The sequence below is a fragment of the Ctenocephalides felis genome, unplaced genomic scaffold (assembly GCF_003426905.1).
Source record: "Ctenocephalides felis isolate EL2017-DRISC unplaced genomic scaffold, ASM342690v1 CF-g0.4_SCAFFOLD_03571, whole genome shotgun sequence".
In the NCBI taxonomy this organism is placed as follows: Eukaryota; Metazoa; Arthropoda; class Insecta; order Siphonaptera; family Pulicidae; genus Ctenocephalides; species Ctenocephalides felis.
The window spans coordinates 36,088,700-36,107,563 of record NW_020539725.1 but is presented as its reverse complement, the minus strand read 5'-3'; the positions used below and the strand labels follow the sequence as shown (position 1 = coordinate 36,107,563).

At 27.3% G+C, this 18,864-nt stretch overlaps 1 protein-coding gene and 1 pseudogene across 1 annotated transcript in view; both read left to right on the top strand.

Annotated features, from left to right (window-relative positions):
* Positions 1–2,805, top strand: part of LOC113385978 (dynein heavy chain 5, axonemal-like) — a 28,928-nt gene extending 26,123 nt beyond the window's left edge. The window contains 1 exon segment of the mRNA XM_026623794.1: positions 2,753–2,805. Within this exon segment, the coding sequence (XP_026479579.1) occupies positions 2,753–2,805 (53 nt within the window).
* A 797-nt stretch (positions 2,806–3,602) lies between these two features.
* Positions 3,603–18,864, top strand: part of LOC113385429 — a 53,380-nt pseudogene continuing 38,118 nt past the window's right edge.

The window sequence follows — 18,864 nt, the reverse complement described above, 5'->3', positions numbered from 1 at the left end:
CAACATTATTATATTTTTTTGTATTACTTTGTTATAACATTGATTTTAATAAAAAACCTCTGTTAACATTATATTTAATATTTATTTCAAATAAGTTTATTTTTATACATATTCTGCGTTAAAATTATCATTAATTACTTTTTATCTATTTCTTCATATTTTTCGGATAGTTTTCTTTACTAATATTTTTTATTCAGTTTCAATAATCGAATCATATTAATCAGTCAGTTAATAAAATTATAAAAATTAACTAACTATATTTTAATTTTGATTGATTGCTTTTAAATTATATTGTTAAGAAGAAAATGTGAAAAATTACTGAAAATGGCGAATCGCAGATTTCATAAAGGCACTACTCATAGAGTACCGGTAAGTTTATTTCTGCCATAATTTATTGGTAGGTGTATCTGTTAAACACTCTCAGAAATATATTATAATTAAATATTACTATTAATTATTATTAACTTCTCGTAGGGTAAGTTATTGTAATCGTCCAAAAATTGAAATTGAAAATTTTTTACATTTCTCGACGTTTTGAAGGTATCTGAACATTTTGGCATACCTCAGAAAATAATGGATGTGTGTGTGTTGTGTGCATGTATAGATACAATTTTTCGACCACGTTTTTCGGGCGCACGGATCAACCGATTTGAATGGTTCAAAAAACATTCGATTCCTATGATAGGGACATGTGCTGATTAGTTTTTGGCAAAAGGCAGGCCCAGCAGTTACAGAGATAAAGAGCAAAGAGTGCAGAAAATAGAAATCGAGTTTTTGAGAGAACGGAGTATCCGATTTGAATGATCCAAAAAACATTCAATTTGTAATGATTGGGAGAAATGGTTATTAGTTTTTGGCAAAGGCAGGCCCAGCAAAAAATGGCAGTTTTTAAGAGAACTAAGCGTCCGGTTTGAATGGTTCAAAGACTTTCTGCTTGTTTTAACAAATAAGGGTTTTATATATGCGAAAATAATTCAGATTTTATTTTCAATTCCGACTAAAGTTCTAATATACTTCAAACAAATAATTTTAACTTTGCAATTTAGTTTATATAATTCTTATAAATATTAAACAATGTTACAATATTTATAATAATTTATTTGAAAACATTCAATATTTCTCGAACATTTCGTTACGGTACGGGAAGTTCCAGCAATTTGCCTTAAGGCACGATGCCATACACTCCACTAGTTATCATTATATATTACATATTACAATTACTATTGATATATTATTTATTACTATATTGTAAAGGTTCGATTAAATTGCTATCATTTTTTTTAAACATTACTGATTTCAACCTGGACCCTAGTAGATGCAATTACTAGATTTTTACTGAACTACGAACGGTTTATTTTTATTTGTCATAATTGCAATTTATTAATTAATTAGAAGGAAATATTCTAGTTCTGATATATTTTTTATTAGAAGGCAATCAAACACTTGGCTTTTCCTAATTGTAATGCAAACGTTAGGTCAAAGCTCTAACCCCACCCCTTGTGCTACGTACTCCCTATAATAAAATTACATATTACATAGTTGTATTAATGCAAGTTTATGAATCGATTTTATTTTATTGTATCTGTAATATCTGGTAGGAACTTATATTCAAACAAAGCGATATCAAATACAGTTTTTTTAAAATCGATTCATGAGTTATTGGTCCTGTAATGACATATCCAGTTTATGATAATCTTGATCGAAAACTGTAACATACACTTTTTATACGGTACCAAGACACAATTTTTATACGATGCACGCAGTTGCTCAATCTTCAACTGTTTCATAGAAATATTTTATATTTATGAAATATATTGAATTCTTAATATGATACATATATATTGCAATATAACGGAAATTAAAATTGAAATATGATAGTAAGTATATAAATAAATTTCAGTGAGTTTGTTTCATAATATATAAATAATATTTAGGGTGGTCCTTAATATGGCCATTTTCGAATTTCCTTGCTCCAAAGAGCTCAAATGGCTTCAAATTGATGAAAAACAATTCTCTGAAAGTTTTAGCTCTTATTAATATTGCCTTTTAGATAGAGCGCAATTCAATCGAAGTTTTGTATTAAAATAACATGAAAAATTTTTCAAAAATTATGCAGAGCGTCGTATTTTCAATAAAAAATGACACGAATTTTCACTTTTGTCGCTAAGTTATACCTAAAAATTTTTTTTTTCAATTTTCAATTTTTTTCCATGCTATTTCCATACGAAGTTTGATTGAATTGCGCACTATCTAAAAGTTTTTTATTAAGAGCTAAAACTTTCAGATAATTGTTTTTTATCAATTTGGAACCATTTGAGCCCTTGGGAGCAAGGAAATTCGAAAATGTCTATGATAAGGACCACCCTAATAAATATATTGATAACTCTATGAACAAATTAAACATACATTTTCAAGAAACCATATCATGTTCCGTGTTTCGCGACTTTTAAAAAATCTGTTTCTGTTAACAGCGTTTTGAGAATATTTTAAAGGTCAATTTTCACAGTTTTATTCTATTTTAACAAAATGTTATGAATTTAAAGAGTTTAAAATCATATCTTTAGAATCTAAGTATAAATACTAGTTAACACTGAAACTAATTCATAGCGCATAATATTCTGTTTTCAATTTTTTAAGATATTTTATGAGTGCATAGAATTACTCTATTGTAGCAAATGAAGGCATTGTCAACTTAAATTCATAAAATTTGTGAGTTTTTATATAAATAACTATAACTATAACTAATTTGTAGAAGAAACTGCTAAAATATACATTTGGAACATAGAAGAACAAAGACGTGATTGAGTGATTTAATATATGAGGGAAAGACTGATAGGAAATATGACTGGAAATATTATTGGAAAATATAATATAAACTGATGAAATAATTAATGACAAAAATCAAGAATCAGAAAGCAGTAAAGGAATTAACAAAAAAAATAATGGATACTATTTTTTAAAAAAAGAAATAATCTTATTGATATATGCTATGAAAAAATGTCGTGAAAAAGTATATTCAATGTCTTTAAGGAAAATGACGAAATCAAATGAACTAATTTGCTAGTTTGTACAACCTACATCCATCTCCCCTAACAGAATATTTTACATTCGTTTCAAATTTACATAATCTATTAAAGTAAACTTTGGCCAAACTTATTAATATAAGAAGATATCAAAATTCAAAGTTTTAGGCTGTCAGGAAAATGTTTACAGAGCGGTTTCCGTGACCAAATATATTGTACACATCTTCTGTGATATAACTTGAGTTTTCATATGTCAGTCCCACAAGAAACCTTATAGTGAGAGGATATTTTAAGACATACGAAGAAATTTATTGAAAATTAGGAAAAAAAATAAATAATGATGCAAATATTATTTGCATCGTTAATAAATTAACAAATATGTTGCAATAATTATAGTGCAGTGTAGAATACATTTAATTTATCTCTTAAAATTGCTTTTTTTACTTTGATCAAGAGCTATACAAGTAATATCGTAATGTGCTTCAAGAGCTATATATATAAGTGATCTACCTAATATGTTTTGAAATTAGTTATTTCGATATAATATATGTGCTACCTAATTGTTTCTAATAATTAATTATGTTTGTGCACAATTTAAAACCAGGAGAGGGAGGTAGTGAAGAGGAATCTGAAGAAGAAATCTCTGCTAGTGAAACATTACAGGTGTTTTTGTCAATTTATTTTTCCAATTTAGCCTATTTCATAAAGAACTAAATACTATAGATAGTCTTGCTAAAAAAATTAAAAATAACTTGTCTTGCTGACGGTTTCTAATATAACTCTACGAAATAACTATCAAAAATGGTTGAAAAATTAAATGTATTAGAAAAACAATAAATGGATGTAGGAAAAGACATGAGAAAGACCAGCAATGACAACATATTAGTAATATCAATGTAGAGTTGCATACAAATCCAAATATACAAGTAAATAAAGAATGCACTGTATATGATTTACAAGTTCTTAATTAATTCAATTATTTCTAGTTATGATATATGAAACAAATAATCTTGATGTATAAATAATATTTATTTCTTAGTTTACATTTCACTGTGAGTACTAAATTATAAACAATACCAAAATATCTTATTTTGCATTCATGGTCCATATATAAAACTAGGTGTGTCACTTTTCTTAAGGCAAGTTGCATAAGTTTTCGATACGAGAATAAAGTTTATTACGCCAAATTTTAATGAATTTTCATAATAAAACTACTTTTTGTAGGCCCATATTTTAGGATGATTTTTATGACCAAATTTTTTTCCCAAAAATATAAATGACTATAAAGAAATAGCCCAGCTCATATCTCTAAATAAAAACTAATCAGCGCGATTTCCAACTAATTTCTTATAAAAAGTTTTGGAATTTTTAGGATCAGTTTACTATTAGCAGAAAGGTAGACGGAAAACTTTACACTTATCTGTTAACTATGTAGAAATGACTGGTCTGATCGGTCTCACACACTAATTTTGGTGATTTAAAATCACTATTTGAAGTGTCGAAAAAATATTGAAGTAGTAAATTGGATATTCTGGGCGTAAAATAAAATTCTCTTTTGGAAAGTTAGTGAAAAGTCATTTTAAGTGAATTTTACATTATGTGAAAAAAAATTATCAATTTTTGTAGAAGTTTATAACTCAAAACGCCTAATTATAATTAAAAATAATGTAAAAACATAAAAGGTAATAGGCCTAAACAATGACCATTTTTTTAATCTACGAATAGCAAACAATCCTGAGGACAATTTAAAGTCAAGTTAATTCATAAAAGTTTTTAAAATTTGTGATAAATATTAATGAATAAGCCTATAATTTAAAGAAATTGCATAATTTTTTTGATGATATTTAATTCAATATAGTATTGAGTTTCAAAATGACAAATTATATACCTCAACTTTTGAAGATGCTTGATATTACGAAGACGTAATATGAAGTTTCATAAAGTCAAGACACAAAATTTAATTATTTTAGCTTTCCTTTATTTGTATTTTATAATATATTTGGTTCTTTTGTTATTTAATTGTAATATTGTGAATTGTATATTGTAATACATCTAATACATCTATATTAACATATAAGTAAACCAGCTCACTTTATACGCAAAAAAATAACACTACAAGAAAGTTTTCAGTGGCCGATTGAAGATCTACATTTTTATGTACTTTTGAATTAGGTTTCATGTTTATAAATAGTCTTATGTTTATCAATATTACAATATTTTTCTTGCATATTTACTTGCTTTTCCACTTTTACTTCTTATGTTGATATTTCGATAAAATTCTCAGTGAACATTGAAGTTCTATTTGTCTTTATATATTTGCCTTCCTGCATTGGAACTGAAAATCTTGCCATTTATATGGTAGTAGATATATGTGACCGAATAATGGATCGCATATACCGATATCAAACACGCACTGCAATAAAACTACATGGAATTTCGTAACTATCGTTGCTGTTCAATAACTGTCATGATTTACAAACTTGAAATTTCCGCATAGGTAGTAATACGTATTCGAACATGTAATAAAATATGACCAGACAAAAATATATGTGAAATTAAATCAAATGGTTGTACGATTTATGGAAAATTCAAATTTTTTTTAAAAAACAATTAAAGAATAACTCATACATTACGTATTGTTATTATTGTCACTGTTTTATCAGATCTACCAGCTTCTCCTTTTAGAAGGCAATTCATCGATTGATCTAACAATATTTGATACACATATATTTATTAATAGAATTTCTATAATTCAAAAATTAGAGAGAACAGATATATTTTTAATACTATGAAGATATTTAGAAAAAAAGCAATCTCAGTAGCAAAATAAGTGGATAATTCCGAATTCTTTGACATCAACATTTGGAAAACATGTTTTGTTGTATGTTATGTATGATATGCTGAAATATGAGCTTTCATCGACGTTCTCCTAAATATAAAAGCAGCAATTAAAAAAAAATCTATTCGATGAAACTCTATAGGAACTCACATTTTTTAAATAATTAATTATAAAACTGTAGATCGACCTTTTCGCCAAAAATCCTGAACCGATTTTAAAAATTTAAAAATTGTTCGAAAGACATTATAGTTCGTAATCGCGCTGATTAGCTTTAGGTAAAGATCGACTGAGTCTTTTCTTCGCATTTAATAGTTGAAAAAATGAAACTTTGCACAGTGGTAGAGTTTATGGTCTTATAAACTAACAACTAAAATTATGAAAGGTCTACCAAACTGATGAGTGAGTTTTTATAATCGAAACACTCTTGGTAGTACCAATAGTCTTTTGACTCTCTAAAGATTGGTGTAATCTCTATTTGAAAAGTTGTTAAATCTTATTTTGTATTAATTAAGTCTATTGCTATTATTAATTAAATAATACATATCGGGAAGTTTACATCTAGTTTTAATAATGTTGTTCATAATTAATGGAAAATGTTATTTATTTTGTCTTCATTGATTAAGTTTTTGAAGTGAAATTGAATGATGCAAAGTCAGTTATAGAAGTATATGACTATTCATCATATTTGATTGTAAATGTTATAAATATCAAGAATCAAAACGCAATTTTACAAAAACAATAAAACTCAATAAAGTTAATAAAACATAAATATTTTATGAAATTCACTTAGGAACTTCAAAAAATAAATTTATTGAACCATCATTATTTATTTTTTCTCAAAATTAATGAAATGATTTTTATTTTATTTATACTATAAAATAAAACATAATGTAATATCTGGACTGAAATTTAATTTACCCATTAATTGTCGATAAATTTTAATGTGGCATATTGTGTTTCTATATTTTATTTTCTATATTTAGATTTTTTGTATACATCTTATAAAAAGTATTTTTTATTAAATTTTGATTTCAATAAATATTTCATATGTTTTACTTTAATTCTCATATGTACTTTTCACTATTATTATTTCCAGAGACGGCGAGAAGAATGCGAGCGAAAGGCGAGACGCGGGGAGATGGACCCGCGTCTTGAGTACACCTTTCAGCTTCTTATCGACGGCACTGGATTGCCAAGACATGAAATCATGGATCATGTCTTCGAGGGAAATATGGTAATTGCTTCTCTTATAAAATTTATGAAGTCAGTTAAAAACTATTTTTGTTTTAAAATATACTTTATTTTTCGAATTTATCAATAAAAAAAATTATTCATTTATTTATTCGCCAATCAACCAAAATTACAACAATTGTTGGTTATTTATACAACAACTGTTGGAACTCAACAAATCGTTCACCCAGTAGTTGGTGAAATAAAAATATTTTTGGTAAAGTAGCAATATTGTAAAATAACTTATAATGAATATGAAAACTGCAAATTTGTTACATTTTTTACTTTCTCGAAAATCTAATTATTATTTTTTAATAGAATACTATAAAATAACAACCAATACATCAGTTACTAGGCAGTTCGTTACTGACTAATCCCAATCTTTTTGTCATCGTATTTTAACGATCAAAAATATAGAATACGAATATAAAATGAAACATAAATATTTTTTATCGTTAAAATAATTTTTCATATATTACTAATTAGAAAATATGCTATTTTTTATCTTTTTCTATTATCGAAACAAAAACACCAATCCTTTTTCATTGATACATCATACATCAAAAATTTTTAATAGTAAGAAAATGTTGTCGTTTTGTAGGTTAATTATTTATATACGGTGGCTAATGTATCATATCATACAGTCAAGATTTATGTAACAAAACAAGTGCTATAATTTAAACCAAAACTTGTGCCAACGGTCATCAATGCATCTAATGCAATCATCAAATATATATTTTTTTACTTTGCATAAAGTTTTTATTAAAAATAACTTTGGAATTTAAGAAACTTAATTAAAAAGTTAATATAAGAATAACCTAAAATTTGTTAAATAAAATAATTATATTGTAAAAGATACTTATTAAATTTTTAAAAAACACTCGCAACAAACAAACTAGTTATATTTAAAAATAATTAAAATTAACTAAATATAAATAAGTTTATAGTAAATAAATTATTTAATAAATAAATAAATAATAAAAGCTAATAATTAATTAAATTATATTACATCTATAAAATATCATCTTGAGCCTTATTATAATATTATTATACCGACGGCTTGTAAAATAAATAAATAAATAAATTTATTGGCATTATATATTCATTCGAAGAAGTTCGATTTAAACTCCTAATATATGTCATATAATTTGAATAAAAGGAATGCTTTTTTAAATGTAATAATATACAAATAGATTTATATAGTTGTATCATTTTTCATAATTTTGAAGTATTATACATTTATTTTAATCTGTCAAATTCAAAAATCACTTGTTTTTTTATTTATAGTATATTATTTTAAGATTTTTTTTCTGTAGCAGTAATATATCAGCAATAACAACATGTTCGCGGTCATCATTTTTGAAATTATATTTTTTTATGAATTAATACTTTTCTATTTTGCAATTACATTCGTAAATGAACCATTTATATTTGATGATTTGTAATTAATGATTTTTAATATTAAACAACAAATTAAATGATTTTTTAAACAAAAAATTATCAGCTGGACGAAATAAACCAATTATTCTTACCCCATATGAGAAATAAACTCATATGGTTTTATCAAGAAGTCGAGGAACCTGATACGTCTCAACCTGGACCTTCGACATCTACTGCTGATGCCAATCTTCTGAAGGTGAATTTCTGAACGTTTCACATTTTCATAAAAAATGAATAATTCAATAATGTTTTATCATTATTTTTATCAGAATGTTGCCGCCGCAGTTGCCAGAGGCGTGCCTTTGCCGAAAGCTGCACCAGGGGGTGCTACTGGACCGCCGGGGCCGCCGCCAATGATCAAACGCAAAAAATTATTTTTGACTGATGGGTGGAAGGTGCCTTTAAAAGGGATATGCATTTACATGTTTCGATTAAACACGGGGAAACAGTTGCCCGAGGAAGGATTTCAGAAAGATTTGTTAGCATTTTTAATTAAATTATATTTTTTAATATGAAAGAAATTATCAGTGCGCATGTTTTAATAACTAATAGAGGAAAACGCTGACTTATTATGTAATTGATATTACACATTTTATATCGTAATAAAAAAGAATCACAAATTATGTTGAATTATTGAATAAAACTGTACAATATATTTTAATTGTATTTAGTTAGTTATTTCTTTTAATAATTGAATGAATTATTAGTAAAAGCTGTTAAAACAATGATGGTTCATCAATACTTTAAAGATATCCTACACCTTGATGAATTAATTTGATATAAATCCATATAACATTTCGCTGATAGACATAACAAATAAAATTGAGAACTTAAGTTTCACATTTCATATATAATATGTACATCCGCATCAATGATAAACATGATAGGATAAACGGATCATATTTACAGGTAATTTATGCCTAACAATTATGCGATATGAATTTTTTTAATGCTATTTTATTCAAGTACATGCTCTCTTCAGTACGTTACGATTTATTATTCAATATCTCTGGTTTTCAAATTTGATACTATTCATTTTTATTTCGATGATTTTGATTTAAACTTTTTTTTTTTAAATTTATTTCTTGTAACTATTCTGAACCTTGGGTTCAATGAGGTTTTTTGCTGACGGGTAGAGGGCTTTTAGAAAATTCCCCAGTGCGGAATTTTCTTACATAAATATATTGGTTGTTAATTTATTAAATCTTGCGACCACTTTCTTCTCATAGGAACTTGTTTTAGCAGGTTTTTTATTAGAGTGTTTGGATGGTATGCGCTTCTTTGATGATATTTCGTATTTCTCTCCTTGATAACTTCCTGTATATATATTTGATGTTTAGATCTCGATGAATTGTTTCGTTGAGACATACCTGATTTAAACTTGAGTTTTTTATTATGACTTTCAGATATTGCGGTATAATAGATGCACAACGTATTGGTCTGGTGACTTCAATCGAGCGCATCATGAGCCACGTTTTCATGGAAGTTTTGGCTCATCCAAGTCCAGATGCTGATGCTGATGATTTAGATAATAATTGTCCGATGATAAAAAGTCAATTACTTCCTGGATTAAGAAGCTTTTGCAGTGCTCTTAAAGGTAATATTGACAATAAAAGTTTTATACTGATAATAAAATTTATTTATTATCATATATTTTGTAAAGCTATATAATATTAATATAACAATCTATTAGTGACGTATATAAATGAAAAAATTAAAGCTTAACGTTAAGAGATAAATAGTACAACTTCGTAAGTTTGCTGAATAGCTCATTGCTTTCTGTGCTAATAAAAGTAAAGTAACTAAAAGTATTATTTTTGTATATTTTAGATTTCAGAAGCATCTTGCAATTTTAAGTGTTTTCTTATAACTAAGCAAGTTATGAAACGACCATCGACTTAAAATTTATTATAATTTAATACTATCGGAATCAATGTCTAATTGCCTTATCAGTTGAGAATAATTTTCTTCTTTGTCTGAATGAATATTACTTCACACTATGTGCATCATAGATAAGGATTATTATAATGGACATAATTATTATTATAATAAGAAAATATATTATAATAATCCATTATAAATTATTATAATGGACATAATTATTATTATAATAATAAAATATAATTTTGAATATATTACAATAAGCCCATTTAGAATAAAAAAAAATAATTCTATTTATCAAAATCAAGTTTGCGAGGATGTCTGCAATCAGGCTCGTATTTTTAAAGACGATGAGAATGTTGTGGTCGGAGTTAAATCAGGTGAGGAATTGAAGGATGCCGCCAAGGACAAAGAATTAGTAGCAAAGCTTGAAGAGAGGCTCCAAAATTGGACCAAAAAAGTCATGGAGGCAGGTCTATTTTTGCATTTTTTAAGGATATCACGATTAAATAATCACGATTTCAAATACAATTGAAATATATTTGCATATTTATAATTCATTATATTTAACTTGTATTTATATTACGATTCAATAAGATTTTAATGGAAAGCGAACAATTAAGAAGAGAGAACGATTCAAGTGGACCTCAAGATGAATTAGAGTACTGGAAAAAACGCGGAGCATTATTTTCTCAATTGGTCTCGCAATTAGGGGTAAATCTTTATTTAAAATTAAAAAAAATATTTTAGTTGTTGTATGTGAGTATACATGTCTCGTGCGTATATTCACAGTTTAAAATATATAGCACTATGTTTTTATGCTTGGTTGGGAATTAAGATATATTTTTATTATTTTCAGAGTAATGAAGTGCAGGCCACGCTCAATATATTGCAAAACTCGAGATCTAAGCTTCTTAAACTTTGGAAGGAAATCGATGTAAAAATTACTTATTGTTACAACGAAGCTAAAGATAATGCAAAGTTTATACAGTCTATGGAGAAATGCTGCCACTCACTGTATTTAGATGATCCAGTATGATAATCTAAAAATTTAATGAAATTATTTGAAATTCGTTATTAAAAATGAATATTTTGTAGATTCAAATGAAGGACTCTATATTGAACTTGTTGCAAACCGTAAGGCTTATTTACACAGTGTCCCAATTTTACAACACATCAGAGAGAACTTCGGCCTTAATGGTTAAGGTAATAAAAATATGCAAATAATTATTTGCATACGAGTATAAATAATATATATATATATATATATATATATATATGTGTGTTTACCTATACTAATGTTTTTTATTATATTTGGCTCTTCAACACCCTTTTTCAGAATGTGTTATCAAAAAATTAACTTATAAAAAGTTGTGTGCACTAAAATATTTTTCTCATATAAATTTTCTGAAAAATAAGATATTTTTACATTTAATGAAATTGCAATTTATATTTTATTATTTTACATATAAATTATAGAGATACACAAATAAGTGATTTTAGAAGAAAACTCTCAAATGCAAATTAGATTATTCAATAACTATATTGCTTCTAATATTATCAGTTTGGTGTTCTTTATGGTATTTCATGATATCCAATATTTACTAAATCCATTATTCCAGATCACAAATCAGATGATAGAAACATGCAAACAATATGTAACATGTCGCGGAAAGGAGACCATTTGGACCCAGGATCGGCAACTTGTCAGGCAGAAGTTGACAAGTTGTATTACATTAAATCATGTGTATAGAGACACTTATTTTGTGGTTAAAGCTCAGCCCTTTTTACCTGGACAGGTAAAATTTATCAGATATCGGCATAACATTATTTTTCTACATTGAAACTTTATCATTTTTGTATGCAATAGATTGCTTTTGCATTTTCCGAAAATTACGTTTTCGGTAAATTCGATACATTTTGCGGAAGATTAAAGAAAATTCTTTCAATGTTTGATTTGGTAGATGACTATAATACATTATTTGAGCAAAGATTCGAAGGTTTGCTGCTTGGTGAAGGTGAGTAAATATTAATAAGATTTAAATATTTGATATATATGTGTGTGCTATATGTAAATATAATGTTAATCTATTGATTGTCTTTATTATTATCTTTCTAAAAATCACAATTGTTGAGTAGCTTTAGAGGAAGCCATGCAAGAATTTGAGGAGGCGAAAAAATGTGTGGCTGGTAAACAATATGACTATTTAGATCACAGAAATCAAGATTTTGAACGCGACTTCAAAACTTTTACACAAAAAACTGATTCAATGAGAGAAAATATTGGAGAAACCATAGAAAAGAATTTTGAGAGCGTTTGGGAAACACCGCAAGGAATACGGTTTTTATCAAGATTTGAAAGCGTAAGATATAGCTATTACATTTATATTTTTGACGTACGGAAAATGTAATTGTTTATTTTTACATGTGTTATTTATTTGAAAATAGCCAAATGCTATGTATTTTTAACAATACAATTATTAGGTAGAGTGGTATAATTTAAATACTAATATATTAAATCAAAATTTCCAGAGGCATGTATCGCCCATACATGCTTCTGACTTATTGTTCGACCGAATTGTTTGATAGAAAATCAATCAGATATTTTATAAGCGTTTTTATGGTTTAATATTTGACTACTTTTGTTCATTGCAAAATCAATTATCACAATTAATTTGAATTTTTTATATATAACAGGTAAGTGAGAAAATACCACTCACCAAGTTGGATGAAAAATATAACCGAGTGTTGAAATATTGTGAAAAGGAAGTGGAACGAATTTTGAAACTATTTAAAAGGCAAAGGGATGATCCACCATTACCAAGAAATTTTCCACCAGTTGCGGGTAAACAGTTATATTATTACAGTAGCATTTTAGATAAGTAAATTTATCTATTCAACCAAGTATATTTAAACAGGAAGATTGCGTTGGGCCAAATCTCTTCGTGCACATTTATGTGAGCTTCTGGATAGTGTGTCGGCACATCCAGTACTAAAAATGATGCATGCAACACAGGAATTGCAAAAACGACACCAGGCAGTGGCTGAAACATTAGATGCATACCAGAAAGAAATCACAGCAATTTGGATGAATCAAAATGTAAATTATAACGAAGAAATTATGTTTTATAAATAATATTTATAATAAAAACAAAATACTATTTTTGCACAATTTCGAGTGTTTCATATAATTAAAAATACACTCGTCATACCAATTACCGATTTTAACGTATAATTTAAAATCAATTGATTGTTTTGTTTAATTAAAATCGCTATCTTCCACGTAAGATATTTTTGAAAAAAAAAATTTTTTTTTTGAATTATAAAAAAAATTGTATTACAAAATAAATTACACATTTTTATCATATTTGACATAAATAATTTAGTTAGGTACGAGAATATAAGAAACATGGAATATGACAAATACATTTATGTTGATTATTTTTATAAAATACTACTAAACATTTTTGTATCTATTGAAAATTCTTTACATCTATTGAATACGATACCTTGTAAAGTAATAAATTAAAGATACTTATTATTAATTAGTTAATGAATTATCTACTTTTCAGGTTTGGGATTGCGATGGTTGTCTGAGACGTAAACTACTGGCTTTCGATTCTGCAGGTAGACTCTGTGTCAACTTGGATGAACGAATTCCTTTGCTTATAAGAGAAGCAGAATGCCTTGTGAAGATGGGTTCACCATTACCCATGTTGGCTACAACACTTTTGTCGAAGAGGGATTATTTTGGCCTAGTGGCCGATTCATTACATGTAAAAAAACGTTTTTACTTACACGTTGTTTATTTGGCCAGTTTCTTGTATTATTTATTATATTAAAAGAATTATTTGCTTTTTTATAATTTAGTTATTAGATATATTAATGACCAACCACTGCCATTTAGTGCTAACTTTAGAAATGAAAGCGTTTATTTAAACAATTCCCGAAAAATCAATTTCGATAATTTTAGCTTATTATTGTTTTATTTGTTTGTCATAGCTATTTTTTTTCAAATTTTGTTTTATTTAGCAATCAGAAATACATAAAGATCCCTATGAGCTAAATTGACAATATTTAAGAGTAATGTCTAAGAACTCCAATGAGATCATAGCTATTTTGTACTTTAATTTCAAACTTGAAATAATTAATTGAAGGTAATTAACTCTCGCGAAAAACACGTTCTTTAGTTAAAAAATACTTTCGTTTCTGCACTAAAATTTACAACCTAGCAGAACATCAAAATGAGTTAAAATTTTATTAAAATAAGTGAAATTTTGTATCTTATAATTAAAAATTGTAAGTGGCGATATAATTAAATGTTGGTTGGTTAAGTTAAGAAAGTCCAGTGCTAAATTTAGGGTAAAATTTAAAATCTTAATAGATGTATAAATAAAAAAGTACTTTAAATACTTGTAATTGCATTTTGGTGATTATATAGCAAATGATTCATTGAATTTTAATTTTATTGAAATAAGTATGTTTTATGTCAGCAAAAATGACGGTTGACTACGTTATCGAAAAATAAAAAACTATATTGGTTAATTAATTTAAGAAAGTCCAGTGCTAAATTTAAGGAAATATTTACTATCTCGGTAGACGTGTACACAAAAACAGAACTTTAAATTTACAGTCTGAATTGCATTTTGGTGATAATATGAAAATTGATTTATTAACCTTCATTATCAGATAGCTACTGATATTAGTGTAATCTTTGTCCGTTTTTTTCAACTTATAATTATTTTATTATTTCAAAAATCAAATCAAATAATATTCCTGAATGCCTTGTTATTGTAGTATTTGTTTTTGATTGAGTATGAGCTTTTGGTTATTTTTGTTGTGTTTTGTTTTAATTTGTTCTTTATCATAGGTTATAGTTTTTGAAAAAAACGTTTTGGCATTGATTTATATTAGTATGAGTTATTGTTATTATAACATTTATCTCAGCCTAACGGCCAAGACGTACAAATATTTATATGTCTATCAACTCTCATACTTATTTCACTGTAACCTACTAACTTAAATCTATGGTATGAATTATTAACTAGTTATTTAGTAAATATACTAAATAAGTAGCAATACATAGATTATATAGGTTCCGAAATAGGTTTTTTCTAAAGCATTATATAAGTACAAGGTAAATAATAAAGTTGTGCAAGAGTCACCTTCAAAAGCATCAGTTTCATTATAAAATGCATGATTAATATTAATAGCTATCCAAAAGTTATAACAATTATACTTTTACATAATAATGATATTTATAACCTTTTGTTTTACTAGTTCACTTCCAAATTAATTAGAATTGCTTTTACATGTGATTTTATAGTTTCTCCTTCAACGGTTCTTGCGTGCAGCTCGTAGCGTCAAACTGGAAGTTCGACCATTGTTCTTACCACAATTAGTTCGTTTGGCTTCAACATTATCTCCGGGTCTTAAGCAGCACACCTGGACTGATACAATTGAATGGAAGGCTTTCGTTCACGACTGCGACTGCGCTGTACACGATTTTGATATATTAGTCACCAGGTAAAAAAAAGATAATTTAATTACATATTAATGTAATAAAAAATTGCATGAAATTATTAACTAAATTATTATTGACTAAATTATTTTTCTTAAACTAAATGAAATTTGTAAAATAATAACTTAATAATGATCTACTTTAATATAAAAAATTTAAATAATTATTTATTAAGTTACCGAAGGAGACGTTTATTGATCAAAAAAACAATCGAATGTTTTTTGAATTATTTAAATCGGTTGATCGGTGTTCCCGAAATCGTCGACGAAAATTTGTATCCGCACACACACATACATCAATTTTTTCTAAGGTATGCTAAAATATTCAGAAACCTTTGAAACGTAAAGATATATAAATTTTTTTTATTAACTTCCCGTAGGGCAAGTTATAGTAATCGCAAAAAATCGAAAAAAAATGAAAATTTTTATACATCTTTACGTTTCAAAACATTCTGAACATTTTGGAATACCTTAGAAAAAATGAATGTATGTGTATGTGTGTGTGCGTGTATGTGTGTGTGTGCGGATACAAATTTTCGTCGACGATTTCGGGAACACCGATCAACCGGTTTAAATAATTCAAAAAACATTCGATTTGTATTGATAAGGAGACGTGCTGATTAGTTTTTGGCAGGCTTAGCCGTTCCAAAGATATGGGGCAAAAAGTGCCAAAAACAGTAACTTAGTTTTTAAGAGAACGAAGCGTCCGATTTGAATAATTCAAAAAACAATTTACTTGTATTAACAAGATGAAGGAATCATCAAATTTTCATGAAGGTCTAGCGGTTTCGGAGATCTAGTTAAAAAAGTAAAAAAAAAACGCCATTTGGCGGTCAAACATGATCATTAGACATATGCACATTAAATTATCAGTTATTTTATAGAGATTTTAATAATAAGTATAAACTTTGTTTACATTTCTATGGGTTCCGTACCAATGTTTATCCGTTAGACGACGACGCGGAGCTTACGCGCTTCTATATTTCGTCTCTATGCAATTAGTAGTACTATTGCTTTGAAAATAAGTTCAGAATTTCCAAAATATTTCAAAATAAATTTTTCTTCAAAAAGTCTTTTTTTTTCAAAAAAAAAGTAAATTTTTGTCAAAAATTTATAGTTTCTCAAAAATCTAATTTTTTCAGAGTAATTTTTTTTTTAAAAATGTTCACGGGAAGTTCCAGCAATTTTCCTTAATTAAATAACTCGATATGGACTTATAGCGTTTGGCAATTTTGCGCGACGTTCGATCAAGCCGTTTCTTTGTAATTTTTTAGACCACAGTTTTTTTTGTACTCGTTTTAAACCACAATCTTCTACATATTCTAAAAATTTAAACCCTTCTAAAGATTTTGGTTGAGAATTGCGTTTCTGCGTAATTGAATGCTAAAAAAGTTTGTTTGACGATTTCGTACTCTGAAATAACATACGAAAATATTATAGGCCGTTTAGGCTGAACTCTAAAAATTCACCAAAGTTTGGATCTATGAATCAGAATCTATGCCTTTCGGGTACATGTAGCTTCCATGCTCCATAGACTAATGATTATAGTTGACGTCCACACTTAAATAAAATAAATCTTAAATGAATTAAATAAAATGTGTTGATAAACAAATCAATTTAAGTTATACAATCACAGATATTATAAGTGTGATTGATTGATATAATTTAGAAATCGCATTGATTTTAACTATTTACTTCGGAAATTTTATTTCAGATTTACATAGATTTAATATTTTACCAAAATATCTCAATCTTAATTCTTATTGGTTAAGTTAAATATGTATACGCATAGATAAAAGAAGAGTATACGTATAGGGAATTTAATGCAAATTTCCTCAAGGCAAAATGCCAATTGTTATTTATTCATGTTTTTCATAAATGATAGAAACATAAACATTTAAATATACGCTTACTTCAATTGATTAGTATTTAACATTGATTAGCTTTACAATACTTTTCTATGAAAGTATTTATGATGTCATTTTAATTATATGACGATTTTTCTAATTTTAATAGTTTAAAATTAAAGGTATAGAACATTATTAGAGTAATCTCACATTTTTAATATAATTAACTCAAATATTATTATAAACAATTTCAATTAATATTTGAACGTAGATGAATGTAATATGAAATGTGTTTGGTGTGAAGTAAGTAACAATCAAGTCTATTCTCTTCTTTTATCTTTGTGATTAATCTGTTGAAATATTTACGGGTATCTGTAGAGATTGTAGTTGCTTGCATGACTCGCAAACGCTAAACAAAAGTTAGGTTATGTTCAGTGCGAAAACATTTCGAACGGTTGAATAATTACGTTTTACAATAAATTAAAGCGGTTGTCATAATGAATGAAAATTTAACAGACTTTTTGGGGCTAACTAAAAAAGAAATATTTAAAGTAATTGGAAAGTGTCTTCCGGAAAATGTGACTGATCCTCATAATATAATCGAGTGCAAGGATGATATTTTGTTTGTTTGGAACTCTAAAGATTGCTGCGTTCTTTCTTTGAATATTCAAGCTGCTACTACTGATAATGGAAATGATGTTAAACACCAAACTTTGTTGTGTTCAAATCCTCCCTGCATAAAAACTGTATTTGGGATTCGGGCAAGTTTGGGCGGCGCCTGGTTGGGCATCTTTAGCAATACAGGTGTTTCTTTGATGGAGCTGCCAAGACGTTGGGGGCCCAATGGATATTACTCAGGTGGTAGAGATACAGTTACATGTCGGACTTTGCCAGTTGACAACCGATATTTCTCTAGCGGTCCTTTAGCGGCGCTTGTTCAAGCACGATGGCATCCTGGCTCATATACGAACTCCCATTTACTGCTTTTAACAGCAGAAAATACAATGAGATTGTATGATGTTGACACGACGGGTGTAAATCTGTTACAGATTTGGCAGATAGGAACTATACCCACAGCCATTCC